Here is an 18828-nt window from a genome sequence, read left to right as displayed (position 1 = left end):
GCTGATCTCCTCCTAGAAGGCACACGAGGATGGCAATGGGGATCTTGGGTCTGCAGAGTGCCTAACCCCAGAGTGAATCTCCAAGGTGGCCACAAATGTGTTGCCCATATCAGCTTAAGATGGTCAGGTGTTCCTAAGCCCCAAATTGAGGGTAGAGTAGATTCCTGGGTTTTAAGGCCCAGTGGAAACAAGCCTGATAGATTCCCTGTAATGGAGACTAAGTCTACCTTAGGGTCCACTCGGGCTCTGATTGCTGAAGTAGGGGCTGGGCCTCACTCAACCTCAAGCCAGTTTCTGCAAGATGTCATCAGCCTCTTGCAGAGGATTATGACAGCAAAGTGATCAACATCACTTGCACACAAAGGCCCAGAAGGAAGAGTTAAAGCCAAAACCTTGTTATTCACTGAACAGTTCTGAAGCATCTTTGGATTCCTATCAGAATGCCCCAAAAGTATCCAAAAAGGTGGATTGGGCGAGTAGAGCAAATCTCAATGCTTGTATCATTGTGCCTCACAGACAGATGAAGTCCACATACAGAAGGATTGAAGGTCCTGGCCATTTTCTGCTCAGGGCTTGTAAGAACAGCAAAATGCATGTTGTCTTTGGTAACGCAGGAGAGAGAATAAGGCTATAGTGATGGTTGCCACTGGTCAGAACTACAAGCCAGCATGACTATGATCCTGCAGTAATTCAAGCTGGCAAGGTGGTACTGACCAATAGAGCGATCAGGAATCAGGAATCTGGGGTGCTGGCGCACAAGCAATTTGAACTTTCAGTTGTGCTTTGTATGTGGGGCACCAGAGGCACATGTCCTGCTCAACAGTGAGGTTCTTATGTAATTCTCGCCTGGAGAGGCCATCAGAGAGACCGCAGTGGTACTACTGGATGTTAGAATTTTTTACTTTAGGTTCTGAGGTTCTTGTAGAGTAAAGCTTTTTAGAGTTTCTCTTTAGAGTGAAACCATCAAAGCCTCATATTTAATTAATTACGGTTTCTCAGGTGTAAAAGAGGGTCCTACTTTATAAAGTTTTGTGTGTGTGTGGGTAAATGAGTTAATGTATAGAAAGCAATTAGGAAACTTGTTGGCACAAATAAATGCTCAACGCAGTTAGCCCTTGTTACTAAGTTGTGCTACTGTCATTCACTGACCATCTCCTGTGCTCCAACCACGTGGCAGCCTGTTCTGTGCCGGGGTCTGTGTAGACGACAGACCGCCCTCCCGACCTCGCCCGGTGCACGCGGCCATAGGCGCGGTCGCCAGAGGATCTGCCCGAGCAGCCGACGGGTCTCCAGCAAAGCGCGGGACTGGGGAACCCCGCCCCCTCGGGCCCTCCCTCCCGCCGGGACCCCGCCTCCTCCCCAAGGTGGCTGCGGCTCGCTGGAAGCCGGGAGGACCGCGGGGAGCGAGCGAGGGAGGGACCGGGCGCCCGGCCGCGGCACTACAGTTCCCTGCCCGGGGCGCGCCCACCCGCTGCCGGCGCCCAGGCCATGCCGGAGCGCTGGGGCCGCGCGGCAGCATGAAGGGCGGCGATCAGGCTTACAGCCGAGGTCCCTCTCTGTGGCTCTTCGCGAAATGCTGCTGTTGCCTCCCGTGCAGAGGTGAGTGCGCGGGGCGGGCCGCAGCCGGGCCGGCGGAGTCCGAGGGCTGGCTGGGGAGCGCCGCCGGGCCGGGGAGCGGGTGCGGGAAGGCGGGCGGGCAGGAGCCGGCTCCGAACCACGTCGTCCCGGCCTCCCTGGCCGAACGCGGGCTCGCTCTCGGCCAGGTCCTGACTCGGATGCGGAGCTGCAGCCGGCGAGCGCTGACTTGGAGGCGGGTGGGAGACCCCGCTCGGAGCTCCGCGCGTGTCCCCGTAGCGGTGGAGTCTCACTTGCCTGCTTCCATTTACATGTGGATCTCAGCTGCGGGATTAACAGATGACTCCTAGCTACAGGAATGTGCTTGACACTTGTCTCTACACCAAGAACTATTTTTGCCAAGTGGCAATTTTCTTTGGGGACTGCAGCAGGCTTTTCTCTGCCTGTGCGGTCGCAGGCCAGCGTGGGTTTGCAGTTCTGGACCAGAGTTTGGCTCATTAATTAAGCAAGAACTTTCTCTGTACCCAATTAGGACTGTATTTAATTATCCTGCTAAATTTTAATGTTGTTGAAGAGACTTGCAGGAAGCAAACAATTTCTCCCAGATCAGCCTGCAAAACAAGGTGGTGAGAAGGATCCCAGATGGAGGGCTGTCAGTGATGTAGCCTCTCCTGGAAAAGAAATCGGGAGCTTCCTAGACAGTTAGCAGGTGTCCCAAAGCTGTTCATGTTGCTTCAGCTCTTCAGCTTGGAGGGTTCGGGAGATTCTGTTTCTGTGTGGTTAGAAGTAAGAATATAGCCTCTTACTTTACTTTTGCCCTTTCAAAATTCGCCGATCGAACCCCCGTTTACGATGCCCAGTCCCTGTCCCCATCCTTGTCTAACACCATGCTGATGGAACTCCCTGAGTCGTGATGAATGAACTTCACCTAAGTAACTAACTCTTCACCATCTTCCATGCCACACACACAACACAGTCCCGACAAACCCTCCATCCTGAGTAGATCTAAGGCTACAAGAACTAATTAAATCTGAAGAACCTTTCCCTAAATCATTAAGGATTATAATCCCAACATTAGATTCTCGCAGTCTCTGCATTTAATTAGAACAGCCTGTGGTAGCCAGCTCTTAAAAGGCAGAATTCAGATGGAAAAGGAGTCTTAGAGGGCCAGGGTCCCTGTCAAAAATCCAAGCCTGGCTCAGAAACATTCCAAACCAAGGCTGGGAATGGAAGGAAGGGGGTGTTAAAAGGGAGAGGAAGCAGGAAACGGCCAGAGGGAACGAGAGTGGGTGGGTTTGCTCCGAGGCTGCGCTTCCATGCCGAAGGGTTTCTAAGGCTTTCTTGGGAGTCTGTTTCCTGTCAGAATGCAGAATGTGGGGACTTGGGTGTGCTTATCTAAAGCCCCTGCAGCTGCCTCCTTGAGCCCAGATGTGTAGCAACCCCAGCTTCCCTACAGAGTAGGTCTCCCCGGCTGTCTGGCCTCTGCTGTGCTTGTGTGCTGCCCTGGCGGCCCCTCCTGGCTTTGAGTCCAGAAAGGAGGCGGTGGGGAGCCCGCTTGGGGCGCCTACTGGGCCGCCTCCTGCCTGCAGCACTGGGAAAGTGGTGGCTGCAGGCTCTGTGGCTTGAAGAGGAGGGTGTGTGTGTGTGCGCGTTCGCGCGCACAGGGGTGTTACAGGAGCCAAGCTGGAGGCCGACCATGGACCTTCAGCTGAAGACTGAGGGAGGCAGAAGGCTCAAGCAATGGAGGCAGCTTAAGAGGGGAAAGGAGGGTAACAAAGGTGGGTGCCTTGCCAGCTTCTCCGCTTTAGCCCTTACTTTTCCCTGGATCTGAAACGTGAAGATGGAAGACTTGGGCTCAGATCTGAGGGAGATGGTTGGGGGTGCATGAGGCACCCTTTAAAGAACTCCTGGCTGGCTGGGCAGGGTGAGGGTATCTGAGGTGCGGGGGTTCCCTCAGCTGCTCTAAGAGAAAAGGGCTGAGTCTCCACTCAGTGAAAGCTCAGTGAAAAGATAAGGTCTTGTACTGAGTTTGAGTATGCTGCCCAGAACCCCAAAACTCTGGGGGAAGAAACCTGTCCTGTGCAGCAAGAGAGGGGCGCAAGCCAGGGACTGTCTGCCTTCCTCTCAGTTGAACCACTTTCTCTGGTTGTACAAACTTGATACAATTGAAAGTCACTTCCCCTTTTAAATAAAGGCGTCTGGTTATTAGTCTCTATCTCTTCCTGGGAGAACTTGGCTGCCTCCTACTGCTCCAGGGAGAACTTGGCTGCCTCCTACTGCTCCAGTGGCTGCACTCTAAACCTAGTGGGTCAGAACCCACTGCTGCTGTTCCTAGTCAAGGGGCCTCCCCCAGCTGGCTTCCAGTCACTCCAGATTCAAAGTACACTGCCTTCTAAAGTGAGGAAAAGGAACCAAGAGGAAGTGGAATGTACTGGTTATTTTTGACTCAAAGCTAAGTAAGGCATCCTGGACTTTCTCTGGTGAATCCTAAGTGATTGTAATTATTAGCACTAGGGTAAGAGTAAAGGATTTAGTTATGTCCCTGTGTGGCCTTTAAATGTCATATTTGAGGAAAATGTGGATGAAGTTAGTTGAGCTTATCTTTTAATTCTGAAAAATCAGGAAAGCAACTATTTCTCTCTTCCAGTGTTTGGTTGTATTAGTACGAGTATGGGAAGGGGGTTTGATGAAAGGTGATCTTTCTCCCCTACCTAGAAATTGGTATTGAAGGACAGAAAAACTCAAAACCAAGGGTGGGATAGAAATAGAGATCAGGCAAGAAGGAAGAAAGATAGCTAATACATTTACAACTACCTTTTTGAAATAAAAAAAAAAATAGCCAAACAAGAGATAATGACATGTGTGTGTCTGAAAGGTGATTAGTCATTGATGTCATCTCTGGGGGAAGTTTCAGGATCGCTTTGCCTACTTAGATTTTCCTTTAAGCCTGAAGAAGTAGATCAGTTCTGGATTCTTATTTAGTTATCTTAAAATTTTAATAAGCAATTTGTTTCAGAGTGACAAAAAAGGACTTCAGATCACCTGGAGGTTGCTAAATTATGTGTTGCAGACTAGAATTTGTGACTTCTTAAATCATAGAACCTAGAGATTTTTCTGTGACCTTGCTAGGTGGAGCCTTTAGAGCCTTTAATTTTCTGGTCAACTTGTAATTAACTTTGGGCATGTGGACAAAAGTCCCTTCTTGGAAACCTTTCCTGATTACTACTATCCTCCTCTTCTTCTTTCCATAGTGTGCATGGGATTGATTTATACATGTTTCTTGCTGTATCATTATCCTTGCATCTCAAGCCCACATGCCATTGTGTCTCCCCATTTAGACTGTGAGTGCCCAGCTCAGGAGCCTGAGCATCTCCCAGGTATAAAGAGGAGGGGTTGGTGACCTAACTCAGGCTGAATCAGCTTATAGAGAGGTGCTGGGATCACATTTCCACGGGTCTTTCAGCACATGGATGGTTGGGTTCCAGCTTAATTCTGATGTCATGGGTAAAGGTTATAGGGGTTCACAGGGCATCCCAAGTCAACCTCATCTATAATTTCTTCTTTTCCCCTACCTTTTCCCAGAATCATTAAGCAGGAACCTTATGACTTGATGGGAATGTCTCTTCTTTGGCTTATGAATTAATAGAGCTCATTTTATAACCTGAATATAATGTGTGAAACCATGACACCAGGTTCCTTTAGGAAGGTGTTGGTAACCTCAGGGAGGAACCAGTGTGACATTCACTGTTGTTTAATTCACCACCTAAGGAACAAAATACTTGGGTCCTTAATGCATATGCATTAATTTTTTTATCTTTCAAGAAGTGCCTTTACCATGATTAAATTTGAATTAACCATTTTGCATGTATGTTTTTCCAATATATCTCTTGGGTTTTCTCTGCCTCCCCAGGATGTTCCCTAATGTTAGGGGAATGAACTCACATACATACTGTCTCCAATCCAAATCCTACACTTCTCTTCCCATAACTGATTCTCTGACTGCACATTCAATTATTACCTGAATAATTACAACTGCCAGTTGTAATGTGCCCTAGTATAAATGGGAGTGTATGGGTTTGGTGGGGTGAGGTAGAGATTGGAAATGGAAGCTTACTAGCCTTCTTCTGGCACAGCTGTGGGTTCAACAATCACAGATAATGCTGTAGGCATGTTACTGCTTCCTTGTTCTGCAGACTGGTAGGTCCTGCTTCAGATACAAGACTATGTTTTTATGTAAAAGCATCTAAAAATTAAATAAAAATGTGAACACTGGGGATTATTATAGGCATCTTACTCTGGAGTGGTGGTGTTGGTATGGTATTCCATGATGTTCTCTTCTGCCCTGAAAATATTCCTCATGCTTTTGAAGTCCTGCTCCTTTTTCAGTGAGTGAATGAGTAGCTGGATAGCCTGGCCTCTGTTTTAGACCAAATCCCAGGCTTTTATTGAAGAAGGACCCTAGAAAAAAAGAAAAAGCTTGGGTCTGAAACTGAGTGGGACTTCTCAAGAAGAAGGGGCTAAATCATGGAAGGGTAGAACTGAAAGGAATCTTAGAGATCATTTAATAGAGCTCCTTTTATGCAGAAGGAAACTGAAATCCAGCCACTTAGCAGCAGGGTCAAAACTAGAGACCTTTTCCTGTGCTCTTTCCTCAACTCCATTGCTGCCTCCATGGGCGTGCCATTTCTCATACGCTGGAGAGAGGTAAGGCTGACATGGTTAAGAAGGGCAGAGGTTGCCCCAAAGCTGGGACCTTGGTGTTGACTGTGGGGTGATCTGTAGTTCTGGGGTGAATCCATTGCCTGCAGCAATTAAGAACAGGACCTGCCTGCTCTGCTTTGAGGAGCTGTTCCGTCCTAGTACCACAGAAGGCAGAAACCACCACATCTCTCTCTCTCGCAGAACAATTTATGCACAGTTGTTCATATTGTTTCATTCAGAAGGTCCCTTTTCCACCTTTCTTTCTTGTCCCTTTTCTTAATACATTCTTTCAGGTAGAAATGAATCAATGAAATGCATTCCTGTCATTCCATCTTTGAATGTCACTCATTTTTATGTAACACACAGTGTTTTAATTCATTTGACAAATGTATATGTGCTGACTGCCTGCCAGCCCTGTGCTAGCTACCAGAGGAGAACGGATGGGAATCATAATGGTGCTGATTCCATTGGGCCCTTGTGAGGATTGGGTAAGATAATGTATGTAAAGGGCTTAGCACAGTACCAGGCATATAAAGTGCTTTTAAAAGGGTAGCTACTAATAATAACAATAATTGTGGTAAGTGACATAGACCCCCATCTTCAGGGGACTCCCACCGAAATATGTGTGGATTTTCTAGGTTGTAATGTTGTAAATCTGCACCCCTAAGCAATTTCATGGTCTTGGTTCAAACCATTGTCAGCCTGTGCCTCAGTGCTGTGGAGCTGTCACTGTAGGGGAAGGAAGCGTGTGATGTAAAAGTATGATAGAGATTTTCTTTTTTTTAATTGAACAAATGTTTTAAACCCACATAACACTTCTAATATAATAATTACTGTATGTTATGTGAAAGACCATTCAGAAGAAAATACTGGCAAAGAACCTTGAGCATCCCCAAGTCATTCTTCTCTGAGGAAAAACACAGGCACAAGAATTGGAGCACAGATACACCAATATTGATGTTGAGATCTTGAGAACCTACGCTATATAAAAACACATCCCTTCTCCCCTGCTCCTTGACTTGGGGCAATCTAATGAGACACGTTTTTCTGTTCACTTTAGGCAACATTTATTGCACATCCTTCATGTGCAAAACTTTGCTGAATTCCTTCAGGCTATTTCTGCCTGGATAAAAATCACAACCTGCTGCCCATGCCTCTTGTGGTCCCCAAGGTTCTGGACATTTCTCTGAGGTTTGGCCAATATCACTGTATTCTTTGTTAATGGGAGACGGGGGTAGCTTGGCTCCCCCGCCTGGTCTCATCGGTGACCAATGGAGCACATCTTTCGAGACTGACAGACACTTCTGTGCTGTACTTTCTGCCAGGAGGGAATACTGGTCACACCTGCAGGGTAGCTAGAAGGCTGACAGATTGGCTTTAGCCAGGTAAAGGAGCAAAGATCAAAGTTGCCAAACAGGTTGTTCCGCATTCTTGCTTTCCACAGTAAAGAAGCTGTCAAACTGATTAGAAGGGAAACCCCTCCTGCCATAGGCTGAAACTGTACCTCCTAGAACAACTCCTCTGCCCAGATATCTGCTCCTCCTTGGGGTGAGATTTCTTGTAGGTGTGTTTTTGTTCTCTTACAGCACCTGGCATGTAACACATTCTCAGGATGTTGCCACTTTGAGCCCTCCCACCTTTAGAATCTTCATATTGCTCCCCTGGGGAAAGGGATGTTAATCTTTCCACATTCGAAGAGGAGGCAAGCCACCCTGTTAAAAAGAATTGGAGGCCCTCCACTTCTGCAGATATTGGATCTCAGTCTCACACCTGTACAGCACCTCCTTCCCTCTCTACTTAGAGCATCAGTTCTTGAAATGTGGCCACTGGGGAATATGTTCGAAATGCAGATTCTTGGCTCCATGGACTCCAAAACTCTGGGAGGGGACCCAGCAGTCTCTGTTTTAACAAACCCTGCAGGTGGCTTCTTTTGTCGTGTTCTTTCTCTTTCTTTCCACTCTCTACCCTTCCCCCAGCTCCAGCAAAAGCATTCTGTAACAGAAGGCTCCCTGCTCCCTGGAAATTCTTGCTTTGAGAAGTGAAAGGGGCCCCCTCTCCATTCACTTTCCCTTGCCAGACTGGAGTAGGAATTAGGAATCACCAACATCTGTGAACTCTACGACCCTGAGGGAAGTTATGGCATCCTTCTTCCCATTTAAGACTCCTTTGCTTTTATTTTTGTTTTCCTTACTACTATTAAAACTACCTACACCCAATGCAGAAAAAAATTAAAAGTTCAGCCAACAAAAGGACCCCATAAAAGTATACGTTTTATAGCATAATCCTAGCCACCTAGAAATAACTACTTAACACTTAATATGTCCTTTTCTATATGTTTATAGCCTTTTAAAATAAATTGGTTCATATTTTACATACTGCTTTATAATTTGATTTTTCACTTCATCTTCTGAATGTCTTCCCATATGGATGTATTTTCAGGATACTTTTATATCTACAAAGTGGTTTCATTGCAAACAAGACATGAATTTAACCATTGTTAGTATTGATTGAATATCATGGCTAAAAGTGTGGTGGGAAGACATGAGGAAGAGACCTGGGTTAAGAAATAGATCTTTCCAGAACCAGACTATAGAGGTAGACTGATTCTTTTTTTTCTTTTATTGAAGTATTGTTGATACACAATTTTATATTGGTTGCAAGTATACAACACAGTGGTTTACCAATTACCCACATTATTAAATCTTCACCCCAACTAGTGCAGTTACTGTCTGTCATCATAGCAAGATGCCACAGAATCATTGCCTATATTCTCCAGGCTGTCCTGCCATCCCCATGACCAACTTATCTTATGGTTGAGAATTTTTATGCCCCTTTAGCCCCTCCCCCATGGTAACCACCAGTAGAAAGATTCTTGTGCTGGGGTTTACATATCTCCACTCCCTACCACCCACCTTTCCTTTCCCCAGGATGTGTGGTTTACCTCTCTGAGAAAATCAATGTGCAACATAGCTAGAGCCACAAGCTTTACCCATTTCATTCTTTTCTGACTTACGTGCCTTTAGGAATTTTCTTGCTCCTGGGGCTTCTAATTGTGCCATTACTTTCACTGAGCAGAGCCTGTGATTTTTTTTCTTTTTTTAAGATGTATCTCCAAAGATAGGTCATTTTAAAGTTATTGTAACTGGAAAAGAGCCTTGATTGATTTTTTTTTTCTGCCTAACAGAATCATGCATAAACATTGGGAAAACATTTGGAAATACAGATGAATGAAGGTAAAATTCCATTACCTAGAGATAGCCTCCTTAGCAATTTGAATATGTTCTTTTAATTTTTTTCCTTGTAAGTTTATTTTTCAGAAATACAACATAGTAGTATAATAAACTTTTTTGGCATACATATTGAACAATTTCTATGAGATTTTTGTAGATTTATTCAGTGATATGCTGGAGCCTGCCCAGCTCAGGTTAGAATTGTTAAATATTCAGGATTTTGAGAACAAATTGTTAAGCTGTTGGTAATGTGAGATATGCCATGGTGGGAGTATTTATACCAGGGAAGTCACCAAATACTACAAAGCAAGGTTTTCTGTTTTATTCTGAGAGCTGGTTTATTGTATATAAATATGGTTTGTTTTTATTTTCAATCTCCCTGTTTTTGGTTGTTTCTAATTTTTGCTACTATAAGCAGTATTGAAATGATCATTCTTATAGTTAAGTCTTGGCACAAAATCACAATTACTTCCTTAGGATAAATCCCTCGAAGTGGAGTTCCTGAATCAAAGGACATCCAGAGTCTTAAGACTTATCTGTTGCCAGTTACCCCCAGTTTCACACCCTCTGAAAGGAAGAGTGCATTGTTTTTTGTTTTAAGAGGATTTATGAAAAACATCATCTGAGACCAGGAATTTCAAGTCCCTCCTATTGTTTACTTCTGTTTACATTTTCTGAATTAACTTAATTCTTTTTATATAAGGAATTAACCCTGGCTGACAGCCTTTCAGCTACCTACTGATAAACAGAGTGTAAAAAATGTGTTTATGTTTCTTCTGGATTAGGAGGCAATATATCATAATAATGAAGAGCCAGGACTCTGGAGCCAGAGTGAGTTTGAATCCCAGCTCTGCTACTATCTGTGTGACCTTGTGCAAGTTACATAAACTCTCTGGTTTAGTTTTCTCACCTGGAAATTGGAGATGACCATGGAATCTAGTCATGGGGTTTTTACAGGGCTTAGATGGGTTGACATATGTAAGTCACTTAGAACTGGTACATGGGAGGTGCTAGGTAAGTGTTAGATTGTCAGCATTAGTGAGCATATAGAAGTCTCTGTGGAGCCATGCCAACTGTCACATTCAAATGATTTCATTAGTTCCTTAGCCATATGATAAATTGAGCTGAGCATTTTGTGTATCAACCCCCAAATATTTGAAGACCACATGGCAGGTATTGGATTAGTGACATAGAGAACTTAAGATGTTTCTCACCCCTGAGAATCTTGCAGTCCAACTTGGGAGCTGCTCCATGTGTATAAAACAGTAAATAATGATGAAAAAAAAAAAAGGAAAATAGTTGCTGAAGACGTAAGAGGAAAGATGTTTCAAAGGTCCTAACTGCCTGCTGACTAAAATAAGTATGCAGAAGCCGAAGGGAGCACAGTGGCCTGGAGTCATCTGGAAGGACTTCTCAGGTGATGTAGGGTTCTCTATGGGCCCTAAAGGGTAGGAAGGGGCTTTTAAAGGGCTGAGTATATACTGTGAGCAAAGCAGCAGGGACAGGCAGGGGACCACAGAGGAAAGTGGGTTGGTCCTGTCTTCCAGAGCTGCCCTGTCCAATTCAGTACCTACTAGCTGTGTGTGGCTGTTGAGGACTTGAAATGAGGCCAGTCCTAATTGAGATGCCCTGTAAGTATAAATTACATACCATATTTCAAAGGCTTAGTACAAAAAAATAATGTAGAGTATCTCAATAAGTTTTATATTGATAACATATTGAAATGATAACATACTGGCAATGCTGGGTTAAATACACTATATTAAAATTGCACCTGTTTGTTTTTACTTGTAATGTGACTAGAAAATTTTTAATTATGCAAAACTATTTTATATTACAGAAAAAATTACATGACTCACATTTATGGCTTACTTTATATTTTATTGCCCAGAGCCGTCCTAGAGTTTATAGTTCAGAGTAGACAGTTTGCAACTCTGTGTCCTTTCATCCCACTCCAGGGCCAGTCCTAGGCCGTCCTCCCAGCCCTCTCCATAATTCCTGGAGGATGGTGGTGTCTCTGGTGCTTAAAGGTAGGCCTCAACTGAAACTTTCCAGAAAAGCAGCTGTACAGTTTCCATTCTGAACAATATAGCTTGTGAGGAGCAAACAGAGCTTAAATTGCAAGTTCTCTTTACAGAGCTCAGATTAGCCAGCTTGTAGGAACATAATGAGGGAAAGCCCTGCAAAGAGCAGCCAACAGGAAGAGAATGCCAACGCGCTACCATCTCCCAACTCGCTAACCCCTCAGCTACTGACTCGGCTGCAGTTCTGCTGCTTTATGTAGCATATAAAAGCATTGCTAGCTTGCATGTCCCCAGAGTCTAAGGGAGAAGAGGGGACTGTGTGCAGGGCAAGGGGGCGCCTGCTGCTGACTCAGGATGAGATCTTGAGGAGGCCAGACTAGGTGGTGGCATGGGGAGCTCTCTGTTGAACTCAGACAAGTTTTGTTTTGTCATTTAGCTAAGTGATGTTTGAGTGTATCATGTGTATCATTCTGAGCAACATCTTGATCCCCATTTTCATCCACATGAAGCATCCCTGAGTGCCTGGCTGAGCACAGTGCTGGGAACACCTCCCTGTTTGTCTGGAAAAAGGTGTGTGTATAACATGCCTTGATTATACGTTATCATATAACAAAACACTGGAGTTTTACAGCATCTCAGATCATAAAGATCTCAGTTTCATCCATGAGAAAGAGCACTTTGGAAAAGAGAAGTGACTTGCCTTAGGTCTCAACTGGTAATTAGTAAAATGGTATCTTTCTTTCTGTAGTGTACTACTTGCATTTTTGTAGAGAAGACAGTGAAATATAGAACAGTCCAGCTCTTTTGTTTGGGAGGATGGAGAGGGTAGAGACATTGGATCAAGTCTAAGGGGAGACCTGGTTCTTTAGAAGGAACCTAAGGGACTAGGGGCCCCAGTGAACCAGGAATCACTCTCCGGTTCCTTGAGCTGGTGCAACCACCTGCTCTAGATTTACCCCCATATGAATCTGCCCCCACAATGGCCACTTGCATCTGGTGGCTCTAAATACCTAGATTCTGGGGGAACTTAACCACTGTGAAATCATGGCTAAATTCCCAGAATCTAGAGCTAAGGGCTAGGTCCCACTGGCCCTGATGAAACCAAGGTCTGCGCCACTGGCCTGAAATCTCCAAGCAAGGCCAGCCAACACAAGGGACCTTCTTGAGATGTCTCAGGGGGCCTTCCTGTGACCTTCCAAGCCAAATGGGAAGGGCAAGGTTGATCTGAAGCCAGGCATGGATAGCCAGTGCGCTCTGATCTAATCAGGTTCCCATGAAGCCTTCCCAGAGAAGCCACAGTATTCTGGGGACTTTACCCGAGGTCTGCTGGTGACTCCTCCAGGACTATGGGATAATCAGAAATCATAGCCACTGAATGAAACAGATATGGCACTGCCCTCACAAATTTACAGTATTGGGGCATGTAGCAGATACTTCTCACATGCACACTCAGATTTTTCTAAGTATTCTCAAAAGATGCTGTGAGAATATTGGGGGGTGGGGTGGAATTTATATTGGGACAATAGGAACTCTGTCTGAAGAACTAACATAGGTACTAAAAGTCTTGTTACCACCACCTGTCTGATCCCCAGGTGGGTATTATTTGCATTCTGAGCTGAGTTTAAAGAGTCTTTCCAGAGAGTGGCAGCTAAATATTATGGTAGAACACAAGGGAAGTAGAAGAAAAGAAGCATAAAGCCAGGAAGCTCTGTGAAATTCACGCTTTTGGTATGTTGCTTAAAGCTGGCTTGCTTCAAGGACTCGTGTGCCATTCTTCCGTCTACAACCACATGAGGAACCTGTACTGTGTCCATAAAGGATCATTGCTGAGGCCTTCGCTTCCTAATTCACAATCTTTGGGGCTGTCATCTTGTGACTGGAGCCCCTTCCCACATGTTTTGACCTAGGGACCCAGATTAAAAGGGCCAGATCCCCATTCACCATTACCCACCCCGGACTTTCCCACCAGGCTTAATTTCTGCTGGGAGGCATTGCCAGCCACAGCTGCCACCTCCCGCAGTGAAACGCCACTAATCATGCACGCTGACGGGTTTCAGCCGGGTGCGAGTGCCCCTCTCTTACAGGGCCTCTTAACAACATGCCAGGCATTGTCCTCAGTGGCCTCTGAGGTCTTTTCTAATTCCCATTTCACAAAGAGATTTAAAAAACAGAGACAATCCTATTTGTTTACTTGGATTCTTTACTTGAAAGCTGAAGACCTCAATAACCTTTTGAGGGTTTTTTTAGCCTTTCTAATTTTCAAGTCCCTGTTTTTTGTGCTTTGGTTTAGAAATTCTACCCCCCTTCCCAATTTAACTTACATCCTAACTACTAAATAGTACTTCCATGTTGTGTCAGCAGCCAACTCTGTACCAGAGTGTCTTTGGGTCTCTTCGAGCAGCCAGTTTCATTCCCAGCTCATTCCCCAGTGAGGTGATCGAGTCTAAATTTAACTATGACCTTCTGCCAGCATACACAAGCTAGGGCTGCAAGAGAAAAATCAGAGCCCAACTGTTCTCGGGGGCAGTGGCAGCAAGGTGGGTCGGAGTTAGAGAAGAAGGTGGGCAAAGCTTCCTGGAAGGCTAGCTCAGCCTGAGGAAGAGGCAGCGTTCGGGGTGCCAAGTAGAGCCATCCCAGCCACTCGGAGTTTCTCCCGGCATGGGGGTGCCCTTGGGGAAGGTCAGCCAAGCTCTCCACTCTTAGATTCCTCCCACATAAAGTATCCATGATCTCACTCACCTGGATTTGTAATTACTAGGGTTTCCTGCCGGGCATTAATTATTTCACAATTACAGGCTCACTGTTGTTTCTTATTCCAACGTTACTGATCCCATGTTTACATGATACAATCTGCACATTGTCTTATATGATTCCAGTCCTTGTTTGGTTGTCTGGCTCGAGCATCTCTTTCTGTACCAGTGTACATATCTCAGAGACAGGACAGGGCCGCATCTGTAATTCTGTGGGTGGAGTATCTTTACACAGTTTTTGTACTAAAAATGTATAAATGCTAAGCATCAAAATTGGTTTCATTTGTAAAATATAGCTGTTTATAATTTAGGCATATCTTTGATTTGTAATTATAGTCTTGATTAGCGTCCTACACCATAAAATATATATATATATATATATATATATATATATATGTGACATATATATGTGTGACATGTTTAGAATGGCATCAGAATATGACTCAAATAGGACAATCTATATTTTTTCCGTTTGATCTCTAACAAACAGTTTGGCAGTTAACTAGAGGCAGGTTTGGAGAGGCTCCCTTGAATGTATATATCTTTCTTAAATGCCGTCGTTTGCTGTTGAGTGGAGAACCAGGCCAAAAAGCTTTTGGGACTGGGGGTCTAGCACTGTCTGAAAGTGCCCAGGTTAGTGTCACTATCCGGGACTTGACTTTGAAGGGAACATGGGCCAGTTGGCACTCTTGTGCTCATCTGTCATATTCTGTAAGTAAATAGAGCGTTTTGCAGGCACTTCTCTCTAGCTCAGGCCTCTAAAGGAAGGGCCTATACTGGGAGGGTCACATTGAGTTCCCATCCTGACATTAGCACTTACTAAGTGTGCTGCATTAGTCTCGTTACTTAACTTTTTTATGCCAATTTCTTCATCTGTATGCTTGGGAAAATGCATGTATCTATCCCTAGGGTCTTTGTGAGGTGTTTATGTCTATCACTTAGCTCCTGGTTCTGTGGCACATAGAATGCACTCAGTAAATGCTAGCTGTGAACAATAATATTCTTTCTCATGATCACGTATTTCTCTAACTGACAGGGCAGTAGTTTTAGATGAGCCATTAAGTGGACGGGAGATTAGCCAATCTTTTACAGAGCTTTCCAGGAAAACAGGCTTGCAACTTAGACCTCTAATTTCTGGCCTTTTGCCCAATTTGTGATCCCTGGTGAGCCCCTGTTTAGAACAAGTTGCTGATCTGGTGGGTCCCAGGCCTGATTCAGGGTGATAGTTTCTAGTAAGAAAGAGATGAAAGGTCTCCTCGCTGCACTTGGAGCTGCACTTTGGTTTAGAAATTCTACCCCCCTTCCCAATTTAACTTACATCCTAACTACCAAATAGTACTTCCGGTGTGTTGGGTTCTTAAGCAATTCTTCAACAGGTCATTCCTAAAAATCTTTGTATTTATTAATTAGTTTATTGATGCCATTATCCTGTATTCATGTCCAGAGCTGACCATCTTGGATGTGTTCCTTTAATTACTACAGTTATCTGTTATGTTCTGGTTTATGTATGATCTGCCATTTATGGCTTAGAAATTTCCATTCTGTTATGAGCAACCAATGAGTTTCTTGTATTCAGTAACCACATCTATCACTTTTAGACAAAAACGAACTAACTTGACATTTTTAATAAATGGATTGTTGTTCGGATTTGGATTAAATTTTGCAATAGTGAAACCCACAGATCTTCATGTTTAGTAGGAAGGAGGTCAGAAGTCCCCCAGTTTGACTCTCTTTAGGCCTGTCTGCACTGAGTCAGAGCACGTGCCAATCCTTGTATTGATCCCCATGGCTCAGTAAAATACTCCAGTTACTGGAGGACCCACTTCTGGGTGTGGATTTGAGCAGGGACAGGCTTTTAGCTCACAAAGCTGGGAAATTACTGCAGTGAGTTTAAGTACAACTCGAGTCCCTCTGCCTCCCCGGGTGTACGTGCTCAGAGGACAGCCTGACCAGCTCTTCTGGGAAATGAGGAGGATGTGTGCAGGGGTGGCACGGGAACTGGATCTTGAAGGGTCAAGAGGGATATTTTTCATCTAAGAAGTTAGGCAAAGGAAACAGCCTGAGGAAGGACATGAAGTCCTGGATGGGGATGGAGTGTCCATTGAAAATGAACGGACTGCAGTTTACCATGTGTGACAATAGTGTCCCCTTCAGCCTTCAGCTCTTGGGAGTCAGGCTACACACCACAGATGAGAAGACTGAGACTCAGAGAGATTGAACGACACTCTCAAGAGCAAGTAGTTAAGTTGAGTCCCAGTTTCCTCTCAATACTCTACTGTCTCTCCCACTTACCCTGCTGCACAACTAGATTCTGAGCCTTGTACCAAGTTCTGTCTTTTTAAGTGCCGTACTGGAATCTGGTACAGTTCAATTTTGTGTTCTTGAGAGTATGGGATGTTAGCAGTTCCAGAAGCAGCTTTTTCTTGTGGGTATTACTTTTATTTGCATATATAAACCTTGTGCCGCCAAAGCTCTTAACATAAGCATTGCCTGGCACACATACACACACGCTTTTATACCCTAAATAGCAGAGACCTAGAAATGTTTGTCTACTTCTGCCAGCATCTGACTGTGATTATCTTTAACCACAGTCACACTTGTTTGTCTCTTAAAATAGTATTCACTCTCTCAAGGAGGCTGTTTCTAGTCATCACAGCCCCCCCAGAGCCACATCTGTCCCACCTGCCCTCTCCTGGTAGCCTTGGCAGCCCAAGATTTACTGTGGTTCCTTTCCCTGCCCCCTCACATTGACCCTCCTGAATTCTTCCTTAGGATCCATAGAACTCCCCTAGCGAGGCATTTAGATGTCACCTTCCAGAGCCTACCTGTTGACTCCGGTAACTGAAAATAGAGCTCTCCCTGCAAGTCCATTAGCCATTTTTCCTCTCTCTCCCTGGGTCTGCCCACAAGCCATGTGAATACCCCCTGAGGGGAGGAGCCTGAAAGCCAAACCATGTATGCCCTATGGGCTGGGCTTAGCCCGTTTTTTGAATGCAGCAGGGATAGTACATTTTGTCCGCCCTTGCTTGGGCTTCTGCTGCAGAGAAAGCATATTCCCCTGTGCTAGTCTAGTGGGTTCCTTTGCTTCAAAGGAAAAGTTGCCTCATCCTGACTTTGAACTTGAGGAAGGTAAAAGGAGGAAAATGAAGAAGGTGTTTCTGTCTGCAGACAAACCTGACAGTTTCTGTCTATGCACAGCCCTCCCTGACCCCCTAGAATAATACAACTTACCAAGCCTGCACAAGCTGCTGCTACCTGATGGAGCCTGGTGGTCTCACTTGAGTTCTTCCTCAGCTATCACTAGGATAAAGGAAGTGAACAACATCAACCTATGCGTGATTCTGTGTTGTATGTGCTGGATTCGGATCTTACCACTAAGAGATACATTTTCTGAAACAATTGGGGGTGACATGTGGGTGGCAAACATAAAAAACCCACAGAGTAGGAACTCTGAAAAAATGGATCATCAGGATCGCTTTCCCATTTTGCAAGCTTGCTCTGTGATTTGAACAGCATGTTCTCAATTATGGGGGTGTGAAGGTCACCCATCGGGCTTTGGCAGCAGCTCCTCTGGTGCCACTGCTGGACTATACTGCTCTTCTGAACCACAGACGTTGTTATTTCTGCATCACCTTGTGATAGTGGAATTGAAAGTTGAGGTGCTTAATGGTGGAAAATAGGTTAGGTAGATGAAGCTTGCAAATGAGCTCGTGAAAGCCCTATAAATATTTTTATGATCCTTAAAATACATTATCTCGCTAAATAAAGAGAATGAATACTGTGCAATTTCCATTCTATTGGGTTAGACACATTTCAGATTTCCCAACTAGAAATTTGAACTAGCTATTTTCAAATTCATTTTTGTGTGTGCAGATAATAGGTGCATTAAGATACTTTCTCCCCCACCCCCACCATGGCCCTTCATCCAAATGGAACTCAAAATGGAAAGAGTACATATTAGGGTCCAGCACACCTGCCCTAAATACTGCCTCTGTCACATAGCAGCTCTGAAACCTGCCGTAGGGGACTCCACCTTTCTGCACCACATTCTACTCACAATAAAGTGATCGTAATAATAGCACCTGTGTGCATGGAGGGTTGCAAATGTTACAAGAGAATGGCAGTGAGATACCTGACATACCAGTCATGTTGTAAGTTCTCAGGAAAGAGTAGCATATAAAACATAAATGCACGTGATGTTTGCACAACATTATTGTACCCTTAAAAGCGGTTAAAATGCTATATTTTATGTTATATATATTTTATCACAAAAAGAATTTTTAAATTATATAAAAAAGGTTGAGTATATATGTGAAAGAGCAGTTTGTTAATTTATAAAAAACTGGAAGGAAGTTTAACAAAATGTGCTATATGGAATGATTCTGGGTGATTTTTTTATTCTCTTCTTGAAACTTTTTTGATTTTTCAAAAGTCTTGCAATGATGTTACATACTTCTTCTAGAAAATGTTGAATTACAACAAAAGTCTAGCTATACAGAAGTATTGCTAAGTAAAACAAAGACAAGCCACCCACACTTTCAGGTACGT

At 44.4% G+C, this 18828-nt stretch overlaps 1 protein-coding gene across 21 annotated transcripts in view; it reads left to right on the top strand.

Annotated features, from left to right (window-relative positions):
* The window catches only part of KALRN (kalirin RhoGEF kinase), a 654582-nt gene that overhangs the window by 528411 nt on the left and 107343 nt on the right, over nucleotides 1–18828 (top strand). Inside the window, exon 1 of one of the 21 annotated variants that reach the window (XM_037012975.2) lies at nucleotides 1228–1599. The exons of 14 other annotated variants lie outside the window; for them this stretch is intronic. In XM_037012975.2, coding sequence (XP_036868870.1) covers nucleotides 1518–1599 — 82 coding nt within the window. In that variant the 5' untranslated portion in view covers nucleotides 1228–1517. Of the gene's footprint in view, nucleotides 1–1227; nucleotides 1600–18828 lie in introns of those variants that run through there. 6 more of the 21 variants (XM_037012974.2, XM_037012976.2, XM_037012981.2 and 3 more) reach the window with 6 other exon arrangements.

Source organism: Manis javanica, chromosome 3, assembly GCF_040802235.1.
Source record: "Manis javanica isolate MJ-LG chromosome 3, MJ_LKY, whole genome shotgun sequence".
Taxonomy (NCBI): domain Eukaryota; kingdom Metazoa; phylum Chordata; class Mammalia; order Pholidota; family Manidae; genus Manis; species Manis javanica.
Note: the sequence above shows the minus strand (reverse complement) of the source record. Positions and strands in the feature narration are given on the sequence as shown.